This window comes from Nomascus leucogenys, chromosome 13, assembly GCF_006542625.1.
Source record: "Nomascus leucogenys isolate Asia chromosome 13, Asia_NLE_v1, whole genome shotgun sequence".
In the NCBI taxonomy this organism is placed as follows: Eukaryota; Metazoa; Chordata; class Mammalia; order Primates; family Hylobatidae; genus Nomascus; species Nomascus leucogenys.
In genome coordinates this window covers 87,099,833-87,127,593 of record NC_044393.1, presented here as the reverse complement: position 1 = coordinate 87,127,593, position 27,761 = coordinate 87,099,833, and the positions used below count along the sequence as shown (strand labels likewise).

Sequence of the window (27,761 nt, the reverse complement as noted above, 5' to 3'; positions counted from 1 at the left end):
GAGTCCTTCATAAAGGAACCAAGTTTTGGTTCAAGCCTGGAGTGCAGAAGGCAACGAAGGAAGAGAATGTGGCCTTATTAAGAAAGTCTGATCTGCTTTGAGCTGAATCAGGCAAGCACGTGCTGTGCAAAAGGAGAATTTTGCCTCAAGCTAGGCAGTTAGTACATCCAGAGAGGGCAGCCGGAGCTCAAGCTGAGATCCTGAAGAATCCAAACAGGGAAGCCAGGGGGACAGCTCCTGCCAGAGGAGATATGACCCACCAGAAAAAGCCTTTTACCAAAATGCCCTTTAGATGAGAGAGTAAGCCTATTAGTTGGGCATCACTCTCTCATCGTGTTTCTCATGAATGGGAGGCAGAGACTAGGGTGGAAGAAGCTAAAGTGAGAATTTGGGGATTTCGTGTGTAGAGACAGAAACATTAAGGCTACTATTCGGGTTCAGGGAGGATTCTGATTCAAGAAGAAGGCATTGAAGTTAGCAGAAGCCTGACATTTTGAGAGTTCTGAGAAATATCAAGTCTTAGAAATATGAGTTTGTTCATCTTTGTCAGTCCCTATGACTGTGGCCTCAGAGTGCACACACCTCAAAGTGTTGAAGGCTGAAGACAGGAGATCATTGCCTATGCCCCTCTAATGGCCTCTCCTGGTGCTGTGTCATTATTGTGGACAGAATGACAGTGCCTGAAGGAGGCCCTCTTGGAGAACTGTCAGGGATAAGAAACATTTTTTTCATGTCATATGGGTAATGTGCTGATGTTATAACAAGGTTTAAGGGTGGCACATCTCACACATGCACATGAACACTCAGTCGTCACGCTCATGAACTACAAAAAGATCAAGAAACATTCCTTTTTTTTTTTGAAGTGGAGTTTCACTGTGTTGCCCAGGCTGGAGTGCAATGGCACAATCTCGGCTCACTGCAACCTCCATCTCCCAGGTTCAAACGATTCTTCTGCTTCAGCCTCCCAAGTAGCTAGGATTACAGGGATGTGCCACCATGCCTGGCTAATTTTTTTTTTTTTTGTACTTAGTAGAGACAGGGTTTCACCATGTTGGTCAGGCTGGTCTCGAACTCCTGACCTCACATGATCCACAGCTTCGGCCTCCCAAAGTGCTGGGATTAAAGGTGTGAGCCATCGCACCCGGCCAAGAAACATTGTTATCAAGAAACACTGCAGATCCAGAAACATTCTGTGCACTGGGGCAGGATGTCCTTGCCGCTCCAGCCCGGTATGTTTCTGTGGACCAGTGAGCATGGCATGCCATGGGTCTCCTCTCTTTTTTCAGGCAGGTTGCATCACTATTGATGGATCTTTCTACATAGTTGATCAGAGGCCATTGATAAGAAAAATTGATTTGGGTTAACAAACATCTCTTTGGGGTTGCTTACGTCCCTAAAAGATCAAGATTATTGGTTGTCAATACTTGGGCTCAGCAAAGCATTGATTTGGCAAGGCCATTTTTATAGCCGATGTTAACTGAAGAGACAGGAAATCTTTACTGAGGGATGGTGTGTTCGTTTGTAAAACTGCTATAACTAAGTACCACAAACTGGGTGGCTTAAAGGACAGAACTGTAGTGTTTCACAGTCCTGAAGGCTAGACTCTGAGATAGAGGTGTTGGCAATGTTGATTCTCTCTGAGGGCTGAGGTGAAACTGTTCCATGCCTTTTGCCTAGTTTCTTATAGTTGTTGGCAATCTTTGTCATTTCTTACCTTGTAGAAGCATCACCCTGAACTCTGTTTTCGTCTTCACGTGACATTCACCCTGTGTGTTGTCTGTGTCCAAATTTCCTTTTTTTATGAAGACACAGTCTCATTGGTTTAGGGTTCACCTTACTCCACCCTACCCCAGTATGATCTCATCTTAATTAATTACATATGCAGTGACCCTATTTTATTTATTTTTAAGAGATGAAGTCTTGCTTTGTCACCCACGCTAGAGTGCAGTAGCATGATCATAGCTCACTGCAGCCTCAAACTTCTGGGCTCATGCAGTCCTCCTGCCTCAGCTACCCAAGTAGCTGGGTGCTATGTGTGTGCACAACCAGCCATGTGTACACAACTATATCCAGCTAATTTTAAAATTTTTGTAGAGATAAGGTCTCACTCTGTTGACCAGGGTTGTTTCGAACTCCTAGCCTCAAGTGATCCTTCCACCTTAGCCTCTCAAATAGCTGACATTACAGGCATGAGCCACCACACCTGGCCCTATTTTTATAAGATCACATTCTGAGGTACTGGGGTCTGGGCTTTAACATATGAATTTTGAGAGGATACAGTTCAACCCATAACAGATGGGAAGCTTGAGAGTGGTGACAGTGGAGGGAGAAGGAACATGCAGAAGCTTCATTCAGACTGTTGTTCTTTCCTGACCTTCCTACTTTCTGTCTTCAGATCTTTTTCCTCCATCTCTGTTATGACTAAGAGAGGATTTCTCTCCCCCAATTTTTAGAAATACCTTTTCGCTGACAAATGATGGGACTCTTTTCCAATGCCTGTCTTTTAAAAATGCTTTGATAGGTGTTGTTTCCATTCTCACCTCTACACTAATCCCCTCAAAGTATTTTGAAAGACTTTGACAACAGGGACCAGGACTCAAGTTTCTGCTCTTTCATAATGGTACCCCCTTTTTCTTCTTCCTTCCTTCCTTCTTTCTTTCCCTCCTTCTTTTTCTTTTTTGTTGAGACAGAGTCTCGCTCTGTCGCCCAGGATGGAGTGCAGTGGCACGATCTCGGCTCACTGCAATCTCCGCCTCCTGGGTTCGCACCATTCTCCTGCCTCAGCTTCCCAAGTAGCTGGGACTATAGGCGCCTGCTACCACGCCCGGCTAATTTTTTGTATTTTTAGTAGAGACGGGGTTTCACCGTGTTAGCCAGGATGGCCTTGATCTCCTGACCTCGTGATCTACCCGCCTCAGCCTCCCAAAGTGCTGGGATTACAGGCGTGAGCCACCGTGCCCGGCTCCCTCCTTCTTTTTCTTTCCCCTTCTTTCCTTCCTTCCTTCCTTCTTTCCTTCCTCCCTCCCTCCCTCCCTCCCTCCCTCCCTCCCTCCCTCCCTCCTTCCTCCTTCCTTCCTTCCTTCCTTCCTTCCTTCCCTCCTTCTTTTTCTTTTCCCTCCCTCCCTCCCTCCCTCCCTTCCTTCCTTCTTTCCTTTTCCTGTTCCTTCCTTCCTTCTTTCCTTTTTTTTTGAGACAGAATCTCACTCTGTCACCCAGGCTCCAGTGCAGTGGCACAATCTTGGCTTACTGCAACCTCTGCCTCCCCAACCCAAGTGATCCTCCCCTAGCAGCCTCCTGAGTAGCTGGGACTACAGGTGTGTGCCACCATTCCTGGCTAATTTTTGTATTTTTTTTTTTGGTAGAGATGGGGTTTCATGATGTCGTTCCAGGCTGGTCTTGAACTCCTGGGCTCACTCCATCCACCTGCCTTGGCCTCTCAAATTGCTAGGATTATAGGCATGAGCCACCACACCCCCTTTTCTTTCCTCTCTTCCAGTGCTAAATATACAGCAAGAATTAAATCAAAGGCCTTTTAATTTAACTGGCTTCAGATGATTCTTCCCCTGCCCCAACCTTAGAAAACAGAATGGAGATTCATGTGATGCAACAAGTCATTATACTTTATTATTTCTTGTGAACAAAATATTTTCCAGAGGTCAGTGTTGTAAGTAATAACATTGGAATCAGTGAAAACAATCAGTATAGACCAAATTTTTTTTTTTTTTTTTGAGACGGAGTTTCACTCTTGTTGTCCAGGCTGGAGTGCAATGGCGCGATCTCGGCTCACTGCAACCTCTGACTCCCAGGTTCAAGCGATTCTCCTGCCTCAGCCTCCCTAGTAGCTGGGATTACAGGCATGTGCCATCATGCCCGGCTAATTTTGTATTTTTAGTAGAGCTGGGGTTTCTCCATATTGGTCAGGCTGGTCTCAAACTCCCGACCTCATGTGATCCGCCCGCCTCGGCCTCCCAAAGTGCTAGGATTACAGGCGTGAGCCACTGCGCCCGGCCAATAAAATATATTTCTGTAGTTGAATTGAAAATAGATATATCTCTATTGCTGAATTCTAATAATCTTATTCACTCTTTAAATTGTACATATGGGAAAATTACCAGAGTTCTTTTGAACTTGCTTTCTCAAAATTCATACAAAATTCTCAAAATTCATACAAAATTCTCAAAATTCATATAAGCTATCCAAGTAACACTATTAAAGTCTTAAGTACAATAATCTTACAAAGCACCTTATTTCAATATATCTCCCAAGTTAAGAAGAGAAGCCAATATATGGCTTCTCTTTTACTATTTTACAAGGCAGGGTTTTTATTTGTGTATGTTGGTTGTTTCAAGCCTTTTTACATAATAGTGGTTCTATAATCAATGTAGGCAAGATTGATGGTAAGATGTGTAAGTATGGATCAGCAGCCATGTTGAGACTCAGGCCCTTTAAGGATGCAAGAGAGATCCAGTTAACTTGTCATTCTTCAAGTTGGATAAAAACTAAACAAACATACATTGGATGGAAACAAACACCAACATCGTGATGGCTTTGTTGACCACTGTGGTGTTTAGCTCTATTTTAAGACTTTTCTACATGTAGCCCTCTCAACTCAAGGTGCAGCAAATCACTTCCTTGTTAATAATGCATGTGTGGATCTTATCTTGGCTATGTCTGTTTTATAACCAATGGTCCAAAGCCTCAAGGCCACTGCCAGCACACTGCCATATGCACTTTGTTGTCCTGTTGACACTTAAAGAACTCAGATTACCAATGCTACTACCCAGATTCATGAATTACTTGTTGTCATATGTTGCCTTTGATGTCTTTTCCAAAGTCTTAATTTTTTTCTGCTTGGAACCTAGAAGATACTGATATGAAAAAATTAGTTGATAATTTCCTAAGAGTTATTTCAACAGATTTTAATAGTTTTACTTCAATGTGACTGAGTCAAAGTCACTTACACTACACAAACATTAAACACATTTCCATCATTATTTCTTCTCAGGATGGTAAAACCCTCTTCATTTTCACATCCGGGGGACTACCCATCGCACCGTCTTGGCACTCATGGGAGTGAAAAATCTGTTCAGGAACTCCCTGCAGTCAGTATTCATCATGAAATGGGTATTCAGGATGATCGCGCCACCTGCCAAAACAATTCCCCCACAGAAAAAAGTTCACTCAAAAATTGCACAGCTGTATGTTTCAACAGCATCCTTTGAGAATTTCACTGACCACTACCCCTCTCTCCTATTCATTCCTCTGCTGTTTCTTACCTACTCTCCTCTTCTGTTTTCCCTCAAGCCAGCACCTTTTCCTGAAGCTCTGGACAGCCTCCTGAATGTGAGTGTGTTGAGGGAAGGTTGGTGGCCACCTTATCAACATTTTACTCAGAACAGAATCACCCAGAGGTGAATCATGTCTTAGGCATGTCATGGGCGCATGCCTCTTCCCTACTCCTTCCCTCTTTCTGTTCCCTTGATGCTGGCTGCCTCCTTCTCCAATCCACTACATGGGCATGTCTCTTCAAAACTCTTATTACCAGTGTCACCCTCTGCTGATCAGCACTTTTTTCTTCTTTTTTTTTTACAGATGGAATCTCGCTCTGTCACTCAGGTTGGAGTGCAGTGGCATGATCATAGCTCACTGCAGCCTCAAACTCCTGGGCTCCCAAGCAAGCCTCCTGCCTCAGCCTCCCAAGTAGCTGGGATTATAGGTATGTGCCACCACGGTTGCCCAAGCTGAACTCCTGGGCTGAAGCAGTCCCCCTGTCTCAGCCTCCCAAAGTGCTGGGACTACAGGTGTGAGCCACCACACCCAGTCTCATTAGCATTTTTACTTGCCCCTCTCACTAGACCTCCTGCGTGTTGACAGTTTGAGATCTAGAAAGGTGATGAGTAGCAAAATAAGTTTCCTGGGTGGTTATGAGGATGATGATGGCAGTGAATTTAGCTCTTAAATAACAATGATGAAATGGTCTGTAAAATGTCTGGAATGTGTGTGTTCCTGATTTAGTTTTCTGCATGTACTGTAAATTAAAATGGAAAATATTAAGATTTTCAAATGTGAAAACTCAGCTTGATAAAAGCCGAAAAAAATCATGCTCCAGTATCTCTAAATGATACAGTATTTGTGATTAATGGGGCCTAATTCTTGTTTCACCTTGCTGATTTGTCTAGTTATTTCTGGTAAGAGTTATTTTTTTCCCCTAAGTTGCTAGAATTGCTTTTAAATATGTCAGATGTCAAACTGAATAATGTCACCAACTATCTGTAAAACAATTAGCACATGGGTGGATTGATTATACTGTTTTTGTTTGTTTGTTTTTTGTTTTGTTTTCAGACAGGGCCTCACTCTGTCTACCAGGCTGGAGTGTAGTCATAGCTCACTCAAAGTCTTGGGTTCGAGTGATCCTCCCACCTCAGCCTCTTGAGTAGTTAGTACTACAGGTGCGTGCCACCACAATGGCTTATTTTTAAATTTTTTGTAGAGATGAGGTCTTGCTATGTTGTCCAGGCTGGTGTCGAACTCCTGGCCTCAAGTGATTCTCCTCTTAGCCTCCCAGAGTGCTGGAATTACAAGTGTGAGACACTGCACCTGGCTTCTCTTCTTAACTTAATGATACACTCTCGATTCAATAGAAGTCATTTATCTTCAAGAGCTATTAATTAACCTATAACTGTTAGTTCTGGGAAAGTGTTATTTATGTGTTTATGTTTACTCTTTTGTTACTCTTTTGTTCTTGAGGCTGGGTGGTGGTGTCTTTTGATGTCAAACAATTTTCCCCCTGACAAATTTCCATTAGGAAGCTGTTTTATTAATTCAGAAATTCAATATTAATCCAGTCAGTGTACTTTCTGATCCATGAAAAACAGTGGGATCAATAAAGTAAGCGTCCAAACTGTATGAATCATCTTAGCATTTTCTGAATGTTCACTTAAAGATTCAAGACAAAGATGACTATTCAGGTGATTTGAAGAACTGGAAAGATTAATAGAGAGTGATTAAGAAGAAAAAAATGCATGTGTGTGTGTATATGAGTATATATGTGTATATGTGTGTGTATATTTATACACACATATATAGAAACTATATTCTTCTTTTTTTTTTTTTTTTTTTGAGATGGAATTTTGCTTTTGTTGCCCAGGCTGGAGTGCAGTGGTGTGATCTCGGCTCACTGCAACCTCTGCCTCCTGGGTTCAAGCGATTCTCCTGCCTCAGCCTCCTGAGTAGCTGGGATTACAGGCATGTGCCACCACACCCAGCTAATTTTTGTATTTTTAGTGGAGACAGATTTTCTCCATGTTGGCCAGGCTGGTCTCTAAACTCCCAACCTCAGGTGATCGGCCCACCTCAGCCTCCCAAAGTGTTGGGATTACAGGCATGAGCCACCAGGCCTGGCCAAAACTATATTCTTTTTTAAAGGGCCTGTAATATTTAGAGAATAAAGAGCTACTTCAGTTGGTTAGCTGGACTTGACATTTTGAAGGAGTATATGGAATTTTGCTTGTAGGAAGTCAGCTAATAGGTAGAGGTAGAAACTAAAATCTTATTGGCAAGAAAGTATCTAAAAGTCTAAGTTCTTGGTTTTCAATCTAGTGCTCTTTCTTCAACATTATCATGCCTCTCTCTCAGAAAATTTTTTTTATAACTTTGTTTTAATTTGTACATCACTTTGATTTTTAGGAATAAATAAATAAGTTGTTTCAACATTTGTGCTGCTGTTGTTTTAGCATATGTACATGGTGAATTAATTCTCCTCAGGTTCCGTAGCCTGCATGCCTTCACCTGAGTCATGGAATGTCACAGATGTCAGGACTCTTCTTTTCAGCGAGAGTGTAGGGTTGTGGAAGGCCATGTAGTGGATGTATTTCCCTCAGGCTTGTTAACATTCAGAATATGCGGCCCACCATGCTTTGCCCTGGTGCTGTGGACATAGGTCAGGGTTCATATGAGCCTTGTTGCTTGACACATGACCATTCAATACCACTGGCCAGTACCCATTAATGATCCCCAGAACTTACATGAGCAATTGTACAAAGCGGACATTTTTATTCAAGGCTTCAATGTCCTTCATTTCTTCTTCAGTGAGAGAAAAGTCAAAGATCTGAAATAACGGAAATAATAGAACATTTTTGAAGGTCAAGCTTGGGATCAGAAAGTGGGGCCACCAGTGGGAGCCTTTCAAAGATACATGAATATCTCTGCAAATGTCTAAGAGGAGTCAGGCTGGTGTTGCGGGGCTACCCACTGAGGTGGAGCTGGATACTCTGTTCTGCCCTTTGTTTTTGAGACAGTCTTTCTGGGGATATCTTACAAGAAATTCCAAATGCTCTGAAACCACAAATGTTAATGAAATCCCCTAAAATTTCAAATGTGAAGAATTCTTATTTCTGTATGAAATGCTGGGCTTTTGATTCTGAACTACTGTCTTACACTTAAAAAATTGAGTCTCTAAATATGATTTTTTTTTTTTTTTTTGAGACAGGGTCTTACTCTGTCACCCAGGCTGGAGTGCTGTGGCATCATCTTGGCTCACTGCAACCTCCACCTCCTGGGTTCAAGCTACTCTCATGCCTCAGTTTCCCAAGCAGCTGGGACTACAGACACGTTTCACCATGCCTGGCTAATTTTTGCATTTTTTTGTAGAGATGGGGTTTCACCATGCTGCCCAGGCTGGTCTCAAACTCCTGAACTCAAGCGATCCTCCCACCTTGGCCTCCCAAAGTGCTGCAATTACAGGCATGAGCCTCACCACGCCCGGCCTAAATTTGCTTTTTTAAAAAACTTTTAATTTGCTTTGTTTTTAACTTTTAATTTGCTATGTTGAAATCCTTTCTCTCATCATTTTCGATGTCACTTCTACCTTTTTATTCTAATTACATTTTCAGTGTTTTATTTTTCTTAGATTTTATACTTTATTTATATTCTGGTTTTATAATTGTCCCTTATTAACATTTATATATTTTATTTTCACTTCCTTTTATTTTTAACATTTGGGTTATCTGTATATAACCTATCTTCTCTTTATTGTTTTATCTTTCTATCCTTTAACTTTTATTTTAATATATTTAATGATTAATAGATTTTAATTATATAAGTAGTACATAAATATATGCTCTTTGCAAAGAAATGAAACACTGTAGAAGTACATAGACCTATACGGAATAAATAATGAAAATCTTGTCACTCATCACCCCATTCTTATTTCCCTTCCCAGATATTCCTCCCAAATACTACACACATTAAGAGGAAAATGCAGTAATTGGACCATATCTTTATGATTCTACAACTTTCCTTTATTCACATAATATCTTAGTGACCATAGTGATAGTTCTAACAGAATATGCAACCCGACTTTATTCATTTAGCCATGGTATTCACTGTGTAGATGGAACATGATTTACTTAATTATCCCTCCATGGATTCTTTCCAAGTACTCTTTTCAGGGAACCATTTTCTTTTATGATTTATTATCCAATTATTGGCCTTTATGAGATTACATGAGGAATCAAAAATTTGCACAATATAAAAATGAATGAACTGCCTATAAAATGAATCCTTACCCACATTTCTTTTTTGCTAAACACTAGTCCTGTCCTTTAAGTCTTGGTGGGTCAGCCTCTTATCCAGTAAATATATGGCATAATCTAATGGCAAAGTGAGGCTGCAAATCTTGCAAAGATGCAGGATTTTATGAAATCGAAGAAAGTGAACTTGGAGATTTGTTCTAATTATAGGTACGATCTTTTTCAGAGAAGAATCCTGCACAGTTAAAAATCTACTTTGATAGATAGGTCAAAAGAGTGTGACTTGAAAAAAAAATTAAAGAATTAAAAGTCTCCTTCAGATAAAGCCCTCCAAAATTTGTATGAGAATTATTCTCTTTATGAACATTCTGCAAAACTTTTGTGAAATAGAAGATGTCATGTTGTGTTATGTAATTTTGTCAAGCATATTTTAAAAAAATCAACACTGATTCACTGTTTCTTCTGAGTTAATAAACATGCAATTGTAACCTACATTGTGTTGAGAATAAAAGTAAACTTACTTTCATAAACTTTGGTTTCGATCTTAATATAAGCTTTCAAATTCACCCTCTTGACATTATTTCTATGTCATGTTTTTTCTTGTTGTATGCAGATTGACTTTCGGTGGTCTTTTTTTTCTCCCATGGCACAAATTATCCTAAGTGAATGAGGATCTCATATTATAAAACTGAGCTCCTGATAGTTCCTCTCAAACTGCCTCCCTTACAGTTTTCCCTTTCAGTAAATGTTTGAAGAAGGGGATATTGTTAACTGTATCAGATGTGGTCGAAAGACCAACTGGGACAAGGATTGAGAATTACTGGATCTAGCAGTGTGGAGGTCACCGGTAATTTTGACAAGGGCTGTTCCAGTGGGATGGTCAGGGTAAAAGTTTGGTTTGAATGGCTTCAAGAGATAGTGGGGGAAGGGAATGGGAAGCAGCAAGAACAACTTCTCTTTCAAGATGTTTGAAACAGAAAGAGAGAAGTGGATAATACTTGGAGCGCAAAGTGAGTCTAGATTGGATTTTATTTTTTAAGATAGGAGGTTACTACATATGTGATTGTTGGTGGGAGTTAGTAGAGAGGAACAGTTGCTAGTGTAGGAAAGAGAGGGGGATGTTTGAAATTGAGGCTATGGAGGATTTATTAGGAAGTTGTTATTGCAATTTCCAAGGGATAGCCATGGGAATTAGTGGCTGAAATATATAGGACAAGATTCTTATGGGAGAGGAAGTCAAAGAGCTGTCAGGTAAGGGCGGAGAACGACTGGTGTGGATGTTGAATTCACTAAGAATTATGAGAGGAAGAGTATTGGAGAAAGTGAAAGTGAGCCCAGAGGTAACATCTTCAAAGAATGGAGGCCAATGGATGATGGCAACAAAGCTGGACCACACCTGGTATAATTTCATTTTTTTATTTTATTTTAACTTTTAAAATATCCTGGCTCCATATTAGCTTTCTTCATTTTTACCTTTAATTTTATCTAGTTTTTAAACTCATGGTTTTTTGTTTGTTTGTTCTGAGACAAAGTTTCGCCCTTGTCATCCAGGCTGGAGTGCTATGGTGCGATCTCAGCTTACTGCAACTTCCGCCTCCCTGGTTCAAGCGATTCTCCTGCCTCAGCCTCTTGAGTAGCTGAGATTACAGGCGCCCATGACCATGCCCGGCTAATTTTTATATTTTTAGTAGAGATGGGGTTTTGCCATGTTGGCCAAGCTGGTCTCAAACTCCAGACCTCAGGTGATCCACCTGCCTCAGCCTCCCAAGGTGCTGAGATTAGAGGAGTGAGCCACCGCGCCCAGTTTAAACTGATCGTTTAACTTAACGTTTTTTATTTTAAAGCAATGGGATCTTGCTTTGTTGCCCAGGCTGCTCTCAAACTCCTGGCCTCAAGCAATCTTCCTGCCTCGACCTCCCCAAGTGCTGGGATTACAGGCGTGAACCACTGTGCCCAGTCTTAACTTTTTATTACATAATTTTTATTTTCTTTTGCTCTTCTTTATTCATCAAAATATTTATTTTTCCCTTTGTTCTGTATGTTTTATTGATCTTTGCCAGTCTTTTAAAATATTTCTAACAGTTTATTTTACCTTCATTCTAAGAGAGCATAATTTTTTATTTTGTTGCTTCTTGCTTTCATACCCAGCAAAATTCATGGTTATTGGGTGAGTCTATTCCCTAAAGAGTAAGAATTGGCTGTGATTTTCATTCTCATTTTCCTTTTAAATCTATATCCGTTTTATATTTTCTTGGAGTATGTGACCTCTGAGTTCCATTCTTTTATTATCAAGGCTATGGAAACATATGGAATGTAACACAATTAGTTACAATGAAAATTTCAAGGAGAGTGGCATTTTCTCTGGTAAAAGATTGCGATTTGCTAGATGCTATAAAGTCCAAATGCTTTCCATTGCAAAGGTCACTTGTAACACTCTCATCATTTTTGAACAGCAAAATTTTCAGTCCTCAAAAAGTCCATCAAAATGTGTTTTAATCTTCAACGAACCTACACATTAGTCATGCAGTTGATCTCTTTCTAAGATTGTGGAAAAGAGTGTCAACCACTTTTTAGCATGAGGCATTTTGGCAAATGTTATTGTCAGGAGCTGATGTAACTATTTAGCATCTTTGCGCCTTTTTTCTTTTTATGAACTTTCCTTCCCCCTTCTAGTGGAGCTGCCTGTTAACTTCTTCAGCACAGGAATAGGGATATAGCCCTGGGGGCCAATCAGGGTATCCTACTCAGTGGCCACAGTGGGTAATATGAGGGTGACCTACAAGAGCTAATCAGGGATTGACAGAGACCCTGATAGAAGACTTTGTTTCTGATCATCTTCACTCTTCACTGAGTATGAGTAATTGATTATCCTGGAGCTGTTAGGAATTGTCTGTGCCACCATGTGGGTGGAGAGAAAGGAGGAAGAGAGAGAGAGAGAGAACTAAATCTCTTTATAAATCATTTGAGTACCTATGTCTAGCCATTTCTGATCTACTCATGGACTTTCCAGTTATGCAAGCCAATAAATTATCTTTTATTTTTTGCTAAAGTTTGAGTTGCATTCTATCATGTAGCAAAAAACTCTGAAGATGTAATTGTCTAATATTGTGGATATCTTCCTATGTCAGTACTTGTATTTTTTAAATGGCTATATGATATTTCAATGTACAAATATGTCATAGCTTGTTTTATAAAATCGTGTTGAAGATTGTTTTGAGTTTTTAAAAAATTACAAAGAATTCTATAATAAACATCTGTCTGTGTGTGTGTGCATCCATGTATATATGTGCAAATACATCTATAGGATAAGATTGCTGAGTCAATGGATATGTGTATTTGAATTTATTCAATTTGACAGATAACATTGTATGTTTTTATCATATACAACATGTTTTGACATACATATAAATTGTGGAGTGGTTAAATCTAGCTAATTAACAAATGCATTGCCTCATATAGTTATCATTTTTGTGGTAAGAGCACATAAGATGCACTCTCTTTATGTTTTTCAAGAATACACTATATCATCATCAACTATAGACACCTTTTTGTACAGTAGATCTCTTGACATTTATTCCTCCTAACTGTAATCATGCATTTTTTGACCAACATCTCCTCATAGCACCCTCCCTTCAATAATCTCAGCCTCCGGTAACCACTATTCTACTCCCTACTTTTATGTGATTAACTTTTTTAGGTTCCACATATAAATAAATCATGTAATATGTGCATTTGAATTTTGATGGACATGAAATAATTTAACCTACTCTTCCATATCTCATACAAATTAATGTTTCTAACAATAGTGTGTCAAAGTGCCTGTTTCCCCAAATATTACCAAGTATTTTGATTATTTTCTGATATGAAGGGACAACTAGTCTCTTTTTATTTATCTTTAATTATGAGTAGGGCTAAACAGGCAATTTACTTTTTTTTTTTTTTGAGAATTTACTTTTGAAATGTAAATTAACCAATGGGTAATTAATTAATTTTATATGGCACTTTTCTATGGTTGTATTTACCTAACAGTTTAGTCTTTAGTAGTAGTGGAATAAATGAATTACCCCTTGGACTAGTTCTTTTTTCACCTGGAAGTTACAATGTAAGTCATAGATTACTTATAGAGGGAAATAAAGGCAATTAGCATTCATGAAGTCTAAATGGTCCTCTTCAATAATTTTCACATTTGTCCTCAACTTTTACCAGAGCCATTAGGAAGGTGGAAAGTTGACTGTTATGAATTCCAAATTTTGTTCACTCAATTTTTGTTGTGCTGGTAGAGAAGTGAGTAGGTAGTGTCAAGAGTCAATAGATAAGGGAAGAGGCTGGGTACAGTGGCTCACGCCTGTAATCCCAGAACTTTGGGAGGTCAAGGTGGAAGGATCGCTTGAAGACAGGAGTTCCAGACTAGCCTGGGCAATATAGCAAGACCCTCCCTGTCTCTATAAAAAAAAATTAAAAAAAGAAATAAAAAATAGATAAGGAAAGAGAAAATGTAAGGGATCTGGATAGTGTACAAGTAGCAAAGCAATGTCTGAAGTACTAGCAATTGTCTCAAATTGAGTGAAAATTAAACCTAGATATGGGCTACGGGTCAAGGAGCTGGTATAAAATAAAATATGAGAGCGTTACAGGTTTCCTATTAAGCTGAACACATTCTATAAAAGCTAAAACAGCAAACATGCCCATCTTTTCACATTTCCAAAAGCAGTTCTCTTACCTGAAAATTTTCTTTGATCCTTTCAAGATTAAAGCTTTTAGGAATGACAACCACCCCTCGCTGGATGTTGAAACGCAAAACAATTTGAGCTGCTGTCTTATTGTACCTTTTCCCCAATGAGTTTAGAAGTGCATCCTTTAACAAAGGTGGAGAAGAAATATTCACCCTTAAAAATATCAAAACATGCATCATAATTAGTTTGCATAATGGGAACCAAGGTTAATAAACCATCCTCCTCCTCTGTCTTCCCATTCACCCAGTCACCTACCAGGACACTGCAGGTCACCTGTAACCAGTTTCTCTGAGTGCAGAGTATGCACTGAGTGGAGAGTTACTCTTAGTATGGGAAGATAAAGCAAGGCAAGTTTTATGGAGCTGCCTCCTTCAGAGGGTAAATAATATTTTTTGATGAGTCTTATAGAGAGAGCTGGCATGTAGGGAAAGGCAGGAGGACTGAAGTGGAAGAAATAGAGACACAACTTCTGGAATCATCTTAAAGTAGAAAAATTTCTAAAGTTTATGGAACACATCATAGTAGAAGTATCACTATTGAATACAGAGATCAAAAAATTCAAAATTTGCAAAACATGGCCATAGAAACTCCTTTGTCAAATAATCATTAAATTAACTTTTACTGAGCATTCCTATATATCGGCACTGATAGGCAATTTCATACCTATAATGTAATCAATTTTACAACAGCTCAGTCAGGAAAGTATGAAAAGTTCTAATTCATATATACAGATAATGACTTGAAGAGGCTGCACAGGCAAACCAAAAGGCATATCAATCAAATACAGTAGTTCACATGAGCCTCACGCTACACACCAAAGGAAATACTTCCTAAAGTTTTACTTACCAGGTTGGATTCCTACTGGTCCCCAAAGGGCTATATGCAATAATGACAATGTCATGTTGTTGGCAAAATTTCAAGAGTTTTGGCTGGGTGAAATACGGATGGCATTCAACCTATGTGGTTGCATTGGAGAGCAGAGCACAAAATCAAGACTACGTTGTTGAATACAATTTTACAGTTAAAAAAATTCTTCAATAAAATCCATTTCATTAATAGAATCTCCTTCATACTGTATATATTTTGTGTCCTAGTCCGTCCCTTCATATCTTGTTCATTTTGCTTCCTTAAAATGGATTCAAGAACATCTTTTGTTAAGATTTCACATAATATGAATGTCTTGTAACTTATTTAATCATCCCCTTAATTTTTTGCATTATGTCGCTTCCATTTTTTTTCCATTATGAACAATGTTGTAGTAAACACACATCAGTCTATTTAGGCATTCTGATTTTTTTATTTTTTTTTATTATAGATTACTAGAAATAAAAGACTGTGAACATTTTTTAAGGCCCTGGATACATATTGACAAATTGTTTTTTAGTAAGGCTGAACCAATTTGAACTCACTAGCATTTAATCACTTGCCTACATGGGGGCATTATATTTAAAAATATTAATAAGACAAAAACTTTGCTAATTTGATGTGCAATAGAAAAATCACACTTCAATTTAAGTTTCTCTAATTAATAGTGAGTTTAACATTTTTCATATGTACCAGTCTTGCAATTTGTCTTTTGTGAATTTCTGTTCATTTCTTTTACTCCTTTTTCTGTTGAGCCTTAGTGTTTTTTCTCATTTTTTTTTAATGATTTTCATTAGATTCTTTTTTTTTTTTTTTTTTGAGATGGAGTCTTGCTCTGTCGCCCAGGCTGGAGTGCAGTGGTGCAATCTCGGCTCACTGCAACCTCCGCCTCCCGGGTTCAAGCAATTCTCCTGCCTCAGCCTTTGAGTAGCTAGGATTACAGGCATGTGCCACCATGCCCAGCTAATTTTTGTATTTTTAGTAGAGACGGGGTTTCGCCATGTTGGTCAGGCTGGTCTCAAACTCCCGACCTCGTGATCACCCACCTTGGCCTCCCAAAGTGCTGGGATTACAGACGTAAGCCACCGCGCCCGGCCCCAAGTCCGTTTTTTTAAGTGACATTAATAGAAAGAAGTCTAAAGACTTGCACAGGGTTCCATGATGAGATTTAGGTGGAGCAATCATGAGCCTTCCCAACTCCCAGCTGAGGCTTCTTCGTGTCATGTAACTCCTACCCCCATTCCCCACACCCCAGTGGAAGCTATTAGGCTGTACCTGGTTGCTGACCGGCTTGTGTTTGAGTCCTGGCTTGTTCAGGATGAGCTCCAGCTGCCTGCGGTTAAAATTGGACACTCCCAGGGATTTCACCAAGCCAGCATCTTTGCAAGCTTCCATCGCCTGTAGAGTAAATGTCAACAGGTCAACAAACAAGCCTCACAAGAAGCAAGAATGAATGTTTATAAGGGTGACTGTGAATTCTTTATAAAGGAAGGTTCCTGGGTATGTTAATAAGCATCTTGCGAAAAAAAATAAAAGAAGGATGGTGGGAAAAGGCAGTAATTCTATGATTGAATTTGGAAAATATGTGTATGCCATATCTTCCCCTTGTATTTTCTCAGGGTATTTACCACACTTTAGTGATCCCAGGTAGGGTGCGATGGCTCACACCTGTAATCCCAGCACTTTGGGAGGCCAAGGCAGGAGGATCACTTGAGGTCAGGAGTTCAAGACCAGCCTTGGCAACAGAGTGAGACTTCATCTCTAATAAAAATCAAGAATTAACTAGGCATGGTGGCGCATGCCTGTAGTCCCAGTTAGTTAGGAGGCTGCAGTAGGAGGATCCACTTGAGCTGGGGAAATTGAGGCTGCAGTGAGTTATAACTGTGACACTACACTCCAGCCTGAGCAACAGAGTGAGACCCTATCTCAATTAAAAACATGTTTTTTAAATGATCCTACTTCTTGAAATTTTTGGATACTTTCTTTATGGCATAGTACCTGGGCACTTTTTTTTTTTTTTTTCCTAGATGGAGTTTTGCTCTTGTTGCCCAGGCTAGAGTGCAATGGCGTGATCTCGGCTCACTGCAAACTCCTCCTTGCGGCTTCAAGCAGCCCGAGTAGCTGGGATTACAGGTATGCACCACCATGCCCAGCTAATTTTGTATTTTTTGTAGAGATGGGGTTTCACCATGTTGGTCAGGCTGGTCTTGAACTGCTGACCTCAGGTGATCCACCTGCCTCAGTCTCCCAAAGTGCTGGGATTATAGGCATGAGCCACTGTGCCCGGCTGGCAATTTTTATAAACATTCTGGTATATGTGAAATAGATACGTTCTCCCACTTTTGGATGTAACACTCTGTCTCTCCTCTCTCTCTCAAACATATATGTATTTAAATATACATACACACATGTTATATATAAAATTAGGTCTAGCTCTTCTTGGCTTCTCAGTAACTGAAATTAATATGTCAAAATTAACAGAAGGAATATGTCAAAAAACTGAAAGGAAAATGTCAAAAATCTCTTACTATACTGGCGATTTATTAATGTTCTTTTGTATTTTTTTTTTTTTTTTTGAAACAGTATCTTGCTCTGTCACCTAGGCTGGAGTGCTGTGATGGGATCTTTGCTCACTGCAGCCTTGACTTCTGGGCTCAAGAGATCCTCCCTCTTTAGCCTCTTGAGTAGCTGGACTACAAGCATGTGCAACCACACTGGCTAAATTTTGTTTTTAAAATATTTTTTGGAGATGAGGGGGTCTCACTATGTTGCCCAGGTGTGATTTCAAACTCCTGGCCTCAAGCGATCCTCCTACGTTGGCCTCCCAAAGTGCTGGGATTATAGGCATGAGCCAATGTCCTCCTGTATTGTGTCAATTTTTTGTTTTATATATTTTGAAGATACTTTATTTGGTATATATGTGCTTAAAATTAGTATATCTTTTTGGTAAATTCAATCTTTCATCTTTATGTACAACTCTTTTTATCCCTAATAATGCTTTTAATTTTTAAGTCTGTCTTATATGATATTAATATAGTAATACCAACTTTTTCTCGTATTTGACTGGTGCGTGTATGTGTTTTTTTTTAACTGTAAAGTTTTAACTTTCACGTTTCTTTTTGCTTAGGTGTCTCCTTTTAAATTGTCAATCTGTCTAGGTGAGTTTATTTTATCTACATTTATTGCAACCATACATATATTTGAACTGTTTCTACCATCTTGATTAATTTCAGTTTATCCCACTTATCCTGTTTCTTCTTAACTCTTTATTACTTTTAAGAAGTTTTCTAATAAAGACAATAACTTAGCCTGTTTACACGGTATTTATCTGCTCTCAACATCTGTGATGCTAATAGTATGTATATCAACTTTAATTGTAGCATATTATGGGTTCATTTTCCTTTTATTATTTGATCTTAATATTTTTATAGATAATACACACTTTAAGTTTAATATGATCACTTTTGCTTTATGCATTTTTTTTGGAGCATCTGTTAGATTTTTGTTCCTTTTACTTAGTACATCAATCAGACCTAATGATTACCAGTGTGGGTCTTTACCTGGCAAAATTTCTGAGCATGTGTAGATGTGGAACTTTTTATCATGCATCATTTTTGCCTTATAGTTTGGTGAGTTATAACTGATGTACAATAAACTACACATTTTTGAAGTGTATATTTTGAGGAATTTTAATGTATGCATACACCTGTAAAATCATCATCACAATCAAGATCATGAACACCTCCAGTGGAATACTGATAAATGTTTAACAACCAGCTATCCAGGAAGAAAAAAGCTCTCCAGTTTGTAGTATTTGTCAGTGTCTGTGATGTGACTATTCACACCGGGCTATTCAAGCTAACCACCCGACATCACTGAATGTGGAGTTAGGAAGAGGTTTGCACAACAGGTTCTTGCAAGCTGGTATGGGCCAGTTTTAGTACAAGATTACCCTTCCCCATTGAATCGCGTTGGCATTTCTGTTGAAAATCAACTGACCATATATGTGTATGGGTCTATTTTAACATTCTCTATTATGTTTTATTGATCTATATGTTCCTCTTTATGCTAATATGGCACTGTCATGATTATAATAGTTGTATAATCTTGAAATTAGTATAAGCCCTCCAAACTTATTGCTTTTTATTTTTGAGATGGAGTCTTGCTCTGTCACTGAGGCTGGGTTGCAGTGGTATAGCTCACTGCAGCCTCAACCTACCAGGTCAAGTGATCCTCCTACCTCAGCCTCCTGAGTAGCTGGGACCACAGGCACATGCAACCCCCGTGCACGGCTAATTGTTTTATGTTTTTGTAGAGACAGGGTCTCACTGTTCCCCATGCTGGTCTCGAACTCCTAGGCTCAAGTAATTCTCCCCGCTCAGCCTCTCAAAGTGCTGGGATTACGGGTATGAGCCACTGGGCTTGGCTATTGCTCTTTTTCAAAAAGTTGTTGTGGCTATTATAGGTCTATATGTACTTCCATATACATTTTATTTTGTTTATTTTTTTTGAGACAGAATCTCACTCTGTCACCCAGGCTGGAGTGCAGTGGTGGGATCTCGGCTCACTGCAAGCTCCGCCTCTCAGGTTCGAGCAATTCTCCTGCCTCAGCCTCCCAAGTAGCTGGGATTATAGATGGGCACCACCATGCCTGGCTAATTTTTGTGTTTTTAGTAGAGACAAGGTTTTGCCATGTTGCCCAGGCTGGTCTCGAACTCCTGGCCTCATGTGATCCACCTGCCTTGGCCTCCCAAGGTGCTGGAATTTATAGGCATAAGCCACTGCTCCGGGCCCCATATAAATTTTAGAAGTAGGTTTTCCATTTGTATTGAGATTTTGACTGGGATTACATTGAATCTACAGATGAATTTGGGGAGAATTAACATCTTGATATTCAGATCAAGGAACATGGTTTATGTCTCCATTGAATTTTGGATCATCTTTTATTTCTTTCAGTAATAAGTTGTTTTTACTGTATAGCTCTTGCACAGATTTTTTTAGATCTCTAAATATTTAATGTTTAGTATTGTTTTTAAAAATAATTTCCAATCGTGTGTTGCTAATATATAAATTATACCTAGATAAAGATTTTAATTTTTTTAGATCTTATGGGTTATTTACATGTGTGCCTCTTGTTTGATCAGACAGCATACCTTGCATAATTAAAATACTTGAAGAATTACTGAGATTTATGTTATGGCTCAAAGAATGGCCTATGTTGCCAGGCACGGTGGCTCACATCTGTAATCCCAGCACTTTGAAAGGCCAAGGCGTGTGGATCACGAGGTCAGGAGTTCGAGACAAGCCTGACCAACATGGTGAAACCGCATCTCTACTAAAAATACAAAAATTATCTGGGCATGGTGGCACGAGCCTGTAATCGCAGCTACTTAGGAGGCTGAGGCAGGAGAATCGTTTGAACCCGAGAGGTGGAGGTTGCAGTGAGCCGAGATCGTGCCACTGCATTCCAGCCTGGGCGACAGAGCAAGACTCGAGGAAGGAAGGAACGGAGGGAGGGAGGGAAGGAGGGAGGGAGAGAAAGAAAGAAAACACTCTGTTATATTTTGGTGAAGTGTTCTATAAATGTCAGGTTAATCTCCTACATCCTATAGATCTTTCTGTATACTTATCATTTTAGTATGATATCATTTTAATAGAATCTCTGACTATAGGCCAGGCGCGGTGGCTCACGCCTGTAATCCCAGCACTTTGAGAGGCTGAGGCAGGTGGGTCACGAAGTCTGGAGATCGAGACCATCCTGGCTAACACAGTGAAACCCCGTCTCTACTAAAAATACAAAAAATTAGCCAGGTGTGGTGGTGGGCGCCTGTAGTCCCAGCTACTTGGGAGGCTGAGGCAAGAGAATGGCATGAACCTGGGCGGTGCAGCTTGCAGTGAGCCGAGATCGTGCCACTGCACTCCAGCCTGAGTGACAGAGCGAGACTCCATCTCAAAAAAAAAAAAAAAAATCTCTGACTATAAATGTGGATTATTCTCTTTCTCTGTTCGGTTCTCTTAGATTATGCTTCATGTATTTTGAAGCCCTGTTATTAGGGGCATAGATGTTTAGGATTGACTCTTTTATCATTATATAATAATCTTCTTAATCCCATGTAATACTCGTTGCTCTGAAGTATTTGTTGATATTAAAATAGCAACTGCAGCTTTATTTTTACTAGTGTTAGCCTAATATATCTTTTTCTATCCTTTTGCTTTTTGAAAGACTTTTGCTTTTAACCTGTTGGTGACTTTTTACTTAGGATGGATTTCTTGTGTATAATATATAGTGGGATTTGGTTTATATCCATTCTGATAATCTATGCCTTTTAATTGGGGTACTTAGACCATTTATATATACTGCAATTATTGATATTACTGAGTTTAAATCTCCCATCTTGCCCTTTGTTTGCTATTTTTCTCATCTGTTTATTGCCCCTCTTCTTTCTTTTTCTGCTTTGTCTTGGATTGGTTATTTTTATTATTCCATTTTGCCTTCTTTATTGGATTATTTATTATGCTCTGGAAGTTTTAACATTTTCTCTTTATGTTTGATTTTTTTTTTTTTTTTTGAGATGAAATCTCGCTATACTGCCCAGGTTAGAGTTCAGTGGCTATTCAAAGGCATGACTATAGCACACTGTGGCCTTAAACTCTTGGCCTCAAGTGGTCCTCCCACCTCAGAATTCCAAGTAGCTGGGATTACAGGTGTATGTCACTTCACCCATGATGTTCCTCATCTTTCCTCTTTTGTGCTCCATGGTCCCTTTAAGATCTTCGTGTTTTTTTTTTCTTTAACTATTACCCCTCCTTTTTTTTCTTTTTTGTAGAGATGGGGGGTCTCACTATGTTTCCCAGGATGGTCTTGAACTCCTGTGCTCAAGTGATCCTCCAGCCTCGGCCTCCCAAAGCATTGGGATTACAGGCATGAGCCACTATGCCCACCTTCTTGTTTCCTTTTATTTTTTCTTCTTTCTTTTTTCTTAGAGTCCAGTTGTGTGCATATCGGAATTTCTAATTTTATTCTTTGAATTTCTTAGCTTTTCTTTCGTATTTTAAAAAATTCTTGTCCTTTTCATCTTCATATTGAGAGATTTCCTCATTCTGATTATCTCAATTTGACCATTTTCTTCTATTTATCCCAACCTATTACAGTTTTTATTTTTTAATTTTTATTTTAGCTTGTTCTTTAAAATGTTGTTTGTTCACATTTCATATTGCTAATATCTTTTCTTATGTTCTCTAATATATTAATTGGTTAATTTAGGAGTTCCTGGTTCTCTGTTCTGTTTACATTGGGATCAGTATTTGAGATGTATTGTCTTCTTGTGAAATAAAAGCCTTATTACTTTGGGCTGTGAAATCATTTTTTCCTGGGGATGCTGGCTGTCCTGTTAGGCAGTCCCTTAGAAGAGAATGTTCAAAATGTCCAACTGTCCGAACCTGATTCACTCCAATGAGGTCGGGAGTGACTGTGTGTTCTTTTGGACAGAGCCCCGGGCACTGGGAAATAAATCATTCCTCCTCACCCCTCTAAACAACTTCACAGCTCAGACCTTCAGCTGTTGCCTCAGAGGCAAGTATATAGAAAAAGGTACTTACCAGAGTGTAATTTCCAAACTTTTGGAGTTTGGAATCACATCGGTGGGAAAAAAAAATGCCAGAGGTCAGTGGGCAACTTACGTTTTTCTTCAGTTTTTCACAAGTTTAGAATTTCAAGGCTGCTCTACAACTGAGTCCTGAGTTTCCGCCTGTGTGGCAATATTTGTTCCCAGGCTATGGCAGGGGTGAAGGAAGTGCAAAAGGACCAACCGTTCCTCTCCTGTATTATCTTCTTCCTGCTTATTGGGTTGACTTCTACTCTAGGTTGGAGCTGCCACACCACCTCTAAGCAAACAAGTTCAAAATATCCCTCCCCACCATGAATCCATAAGGGTTTATTTATTATTTTCCTACAGTTGTCTACTCTTGTGATCTTGGGAAAAGAGCCAGCAGCTTGCCCAGAAATAAAAAACAGAATTGCTTTTCAGGTTTTTGTTGTTGTTGTTTTTGAGACGGCATCTTGCTCTGTCGCCCAGGCTGGAGTGCAGTGGCATGATCTCAGCTCACTGCAACCTCTGCCTCCCAGGTTCAAGCAATTCTCCTGCCTCAGCCTCCTGAGTAGCCAGGATTATAGGCGCCCACCACCACGCCTGACTAATTTTTGTATTTTTAATAGAGACAAGAGTTTCACCATGTTAGCCAGGCTGGTTTCAAACTCCTAACCTCAGATGATCCGCCCACCTTGGCCTTCCAAAGTGCTGGGATTACAAGTGTGATCCACTGCGACTGGCCTGTTTTTCAGTATTTTTATGTATCATTTTAAGTTTGTTTCTTGTAGGCATCATATTAACAACTTAATATATATTTTTTTAATTTGTGAATTTATCTTATTCATATATTTTAATTACTTTTATATTAGAATATATTTTGTTTACACTGTTTTTCCTTCCACCCCTCTCTCTTTTCTTTGTCATTCCAGCAAAACAAAAGTAAGAATTATTTAGTACCCAGAAGTGGAGATTTCATATACCTGTACTTATGGTTAGGAATGCCTGTTCTGACTGTTACTTTTCATTGGAAGTAAAGGGTGCATCTCTCTCCATAAATATGACAGGAATAATCAGATCACAGTTTTAAAAATATTGTCTTTTAAAATAAGAAGCATATTTGAACTTACCTCCCAAGTGGCACACAGATTTGACTTGTGATATAACCATTTGCCATTCTCATCTCTAGGGTATATTTCATCTCCTGGCTGAAAAAAAAAAGAATAAATGTAATTCATTTTATTTATATCTGGGAATTAAAATAATAGAATTTAGACTTCCCAGTCTTCATAATAGTGAGCAATATCAATGTCTATTGTTTCTAAATCACCCAGTCTAAAGTATTTTGTCGTAGTGGCCCAGCTGGATTAAGACACCTGCCCATGCTCCCTGGGATGCCAGTACCTGTCTTGTGTGCACTGTCCTTTCACTCTGTACAGCTGACACCTGCGTCTGTTAGAGGACAGACCTCAGGCTACTAGGACTTGTGTATCTTTCTACTCACTTAGATGTGCCCAGGAATTTACACCCTGCTCCCCATGCTGGGACAGCCTTGGAACTAAAGTTACAAGTATCAATATTTGTTTCTTTGCCCTGTGACTGTGTAATTCTGAGATGTGAACAACTTTGTCTCCAGAGCTTTCTGTGACATTTAGCCTAAGTTGCTCTCTGTAGGACTCTGCTTTCTACCTCACATCTGCTTAACCTCTTATTTTTCAGCCACATTTCCCCACTCCCTTAACAGTACTTCAAAATAAATCACTCTTGTATGCATTCTCTTCATCTCAGGGTCTGCTTCTGGGGAACTCAACCTAACGGGCTATATGCAATAGGGGAGAGCTGACGGTGCCTGGGACTGGGGCAACTGCAGTAGAGAGGAAAAGAAGGGAACAGATTAGCACATGAACGAGTAGTAGAGCCAGCATGCCTTAATGTTGACTTGGAAATGAGGTGGGGTGGTGGGAATGAGGGAGAGGGAGAAATCAAAGATGATTCCCAGATGCCTTGGGTGGTTGGTGGTAACCATTTCTTGAGGTTGGGGCTAGGAATCCGGAATATCATTTTGGATATTTTGACTTTGAAATGGTCACTAGATATTCAAGTGGATATTGAGGGACGCGGTTGAACAGAGAAGTCAGGAGCTTAGAGAGAGGTCGTGGCTACAGATAAAATTTGGAGTCATTAGCATGTAAAATGGTATTAAATCCATATGATTGGATTAAGTCACCTATAGAGAGAGCATAGCTAGTAAGACAAGAATATTGAGGGTAGACAACTGGGCATAACAATATTTGGAAGCTGGCAGAGAAGAAGCTGCCAAAGACCATGAGAGGGTCATGAGATGTCATGAACACCATGAGAAGAAAATGTTTACAGAAGGAGGTGGTAGTCAACTGTATTGAAAGAGATCAAATAATAGGAGGACAAAATGTCTATTGAATTTGGCAGGATGAAAGTCTTTGTTGACTTTGGTAATAGGGATTTTCTTATTGGGAATTGCTGTGGTTTAAATGTGTCCCCCCGAATTCATGTGTTGGAAACTTAATCCCCAATGCAACTGTGTTGAGAGGTGGGGCCTAATGGGAGTTGTTCAGTCGTGGATGAATGCCATTGTAAAAAGGGCTCAGACGAGGAAGGGTGCTTTCTTGTGCTCTTTGCCCTTCCTCGTTCCAGCATGTGATGACATAGCAAGAAGGCTCTAGTGAGGTGCTGGTACTTTGGTCTTGAACTCTCCACCTTCTAGAACTCTGAGCCAATACATTTCTGTTTATTATCTATTAGCCAGTGTCAGGCATTCTTTTTTTTTCTTTTAAAGGAAATGTTTCTGAATCATAACATTCTTTTTCCGTTGTTGTTTTTTGTTTGTTTGTTTTTGAGACAAGGTCTTACTCTGCTGCCCAGGCTGGAGTGCGGTGGCATGATTATGGCTCACTGCAGCCTCAGTGTCCCCAGGCTCAGGTGATCCTCCCATCTCAACCTCCTGAGCAGCTGGGACTATAGGTGTGCACCACCATGCCTGGCTAATTCTTTTGTATATTTTTTTGTAGAGACGGGGTTTCACCATGCTGTCCAGGCTGGTCTCGAACTCCTAGGCTCAAGTGATCCACCTGCCTCGGCCTCCCAAATTGCTGGGAATACAGGTGTGAGCCACTGCACCCAGCCTCAGGTATGCTTTTATAGCAGCACAAAACAGACTGAGAAGGGAATCAAGCAATTGGACAAAACCCATTATGCTCTTAAATTTGTCCCTAATTTGGCCAGGCGCAGTGGCTCACACCTATAATCCCAGTATTTTGGGAGGCCGAGGTGGGCCGATCAGCTGAGGTCAGGAGTTCGAGACCAGCCTGGCCAACATGGCAAAACCCTGTCTCTACTAAAAATACAAAAATTAGTCAGGCGTGGTGGCGGGTGCCTGTAATCCCAGCTACTCAGCAGGCTGAGGCAAGAGAATCGCTTGAACCTGGGAGGTGGAGGTGGCAGTAAGCCAAGATCATGCCACTGCACTCCAGTCTGGGCAACAAGAGCAAGACTCCATCTCAAAAAAAAAAAAAAATTATTTTTCCCTTTAGCATTTCACCTTTGTGAAACTCAGCTTTCCTTTAGTGAAAACATTTTCCCCATTGTCTGCTTTAGGGAAAGACAATGTCTTTTCAACTTCCTCCCATCTCCCTGAGAGCAGAGAACAGTCCCTTTTCTCCTTGATGCCACATTATTACTCATGTTAATTATCCATTCTGTCTCTGGTTTCTAAGCACTTTGACTTTCTCAACACTTATGACTCACATTTCTGCTCCATATTTCTTGCCTTGTGTTTCCTAATTTTACTTACCTTCTGAATGGCCTTATGCCTCCATCATGAATTCTGTTACATGATTTTTACTTTCTCAGATTCTAATCAAGTTGTTATCAAGCCTGAACCCACATTAGATACGTCTAGGTGTTTCCCTTGACCTTCCATTGTGCCTATTTTACTCATCCTTTCATCCTGATAAGCCTCTTTGTCTCTTTCCTTCATTCCTCTTCCTCACAGTCAGGTATTATTGGAAGAATAACCCAACCCTCTAAAAATCTATGCTATTGACTCTCATTCTTGTTCATTTATCTTTTAAACATGTCATGATTTTTAATATTTTGTTGGCTAAAATTCTGTCTGCTTGACACTTAAAAAATAATAAAGTGTTAAAAATATTTTAGCAAGAAAGGTTTTTTGTTTAAAAAAACTTAAGATTCAAAAAGCATGTGATGTCAGGTATGGTGGCTCATGCCTGTAATCCCAGCACTTTGGGAGGCTGAAGTGGGAGGATGGCTTGAGGCCAGGAGTTCAGACCAGCATGGTCAACATAGCGAGACCCTGTCTCTACAAAAGAAAAATTGAAAAATTAGGTGAGTGTGGTGGCACACACCTGTAGTCTCAGCTACTTGGGAGGCTAAGGCAGGAGGATTGCTTGAGCCTAGGAGCTCAAGGCTACAGTGAGCCACACACCACTGCAGTCCAGCCTGGGTGACAGAGCAAGACCCTCTCTCTCTTTCTCTGTCTCTTTTTTCTTTTTTTTCCAAGACAGGGTCTTGCTCTGTCACCCAGGCTGGAGTGCAGTGGTGCAATCTCGGCTCACTGCACCCTCCACCTCCCCAGCTCAAGTGATCCTCCCACCTTAATCTCCCAAGTAGCTGAGACCACAGGCACATGCCACCAAGCCTGGCTAATTTTTGTATTTTTTGTAGAGATGGGGTTTTGCCATGTTGCCCAGGCTTGTCTCAAACTCCTGGACTCAAGTGATCTGCCAGCCTTAGCCTCCCAAATTACTGGGACTACGGGTGTGAGCCACTGTGCCCGGCTGACCCTACCTTAAGCAAATAAACAAACAAACACCAAAAAGCATGTCATACTTAAGCTTCAAATATTGATTTCCCAATTATAGGTTCAGTTGGGAGGTAATGTCACTATATTGTGTCATTTCTCACTGTTAAAATTTTACCTTTTGTGCCCTTGAACCCATCAAAAGTAAGAATAGAAATTATCTATCGTCTCCAAAAAGATGTAAATGTCA

At 39.9% G+C, this 27,761-nt stretch overlaps 1 protein-coding gene, 1 non-coding gene and 1 pseudogene across 5 annotated transcripts in view; all 3 read right to left on the bottom strand.

Moving 5' to 3' along the window:
- Positions 1-2,410, bottom strand: part of LOC100583029 — a 104,278-nt pseudogene extending 101,868 nt beyond the window's left edge. The window contains exon 1 of the transcript XR_001116816.2: positions 2,383-2,410. The product of XR_001116816.2 is annotated as a protein RCC2 pseudogene (transcript). The remainder of the gene's footprint in view (positions 1-2,382) is intronic.
- LOC115838148 lies at positions 732-835 on the bottom strand. Its single transcript, XR_004033189.1, has one exon. It is a non-coding gene; the product is annotated as a small nucleolar RNA U13 (small nucleolar RNA).
- A 2,222-nt stretch (positions 2,411-4,632) lies between the features above and the next one.
- The window catches only part of AKR1D1 (aldo-keto reductase family 1 member D1), a 40,911-nt gene continuing 17,782 nt past the window's right edge, over positions 4,633-27,761 (bottom strand). The window contains exons 4-9 of one of the 3 annotated variants that reach the window (XM_003261391.4): positions 23,844-23,921; positions 16,403-16,525; positions 15,110-15,219; positions 14,251-14,416; positions 8,025-8,107; positions 4,633-5,146 (exon numbers count right to left, since the gene is read on the bottom strand). In XM_003261391.4, coding sequence (XP_003261439.1) covers positions 5,104-5,146; positions 8,025-8,107; positions 14,251-14,416; positions 15,110-15,219; positions 16,403-16,525; positions 23,844-23,921 — 603 coding nt within the window. In that variant the 3' untranslated portion in view covers positions 4,633-5,103. The remainder of the gene's footprint in view (positions 5,147-8,024; positions 8,108-14,250; positions 14,417-15,109; positions 15,220-16,402; positions 16,526-23,843; positions 23,922-27,761) is intronic. The other 2 variants (XM_003261393.4, XM_004090238.2) reach the window with 2 other exon arrangements.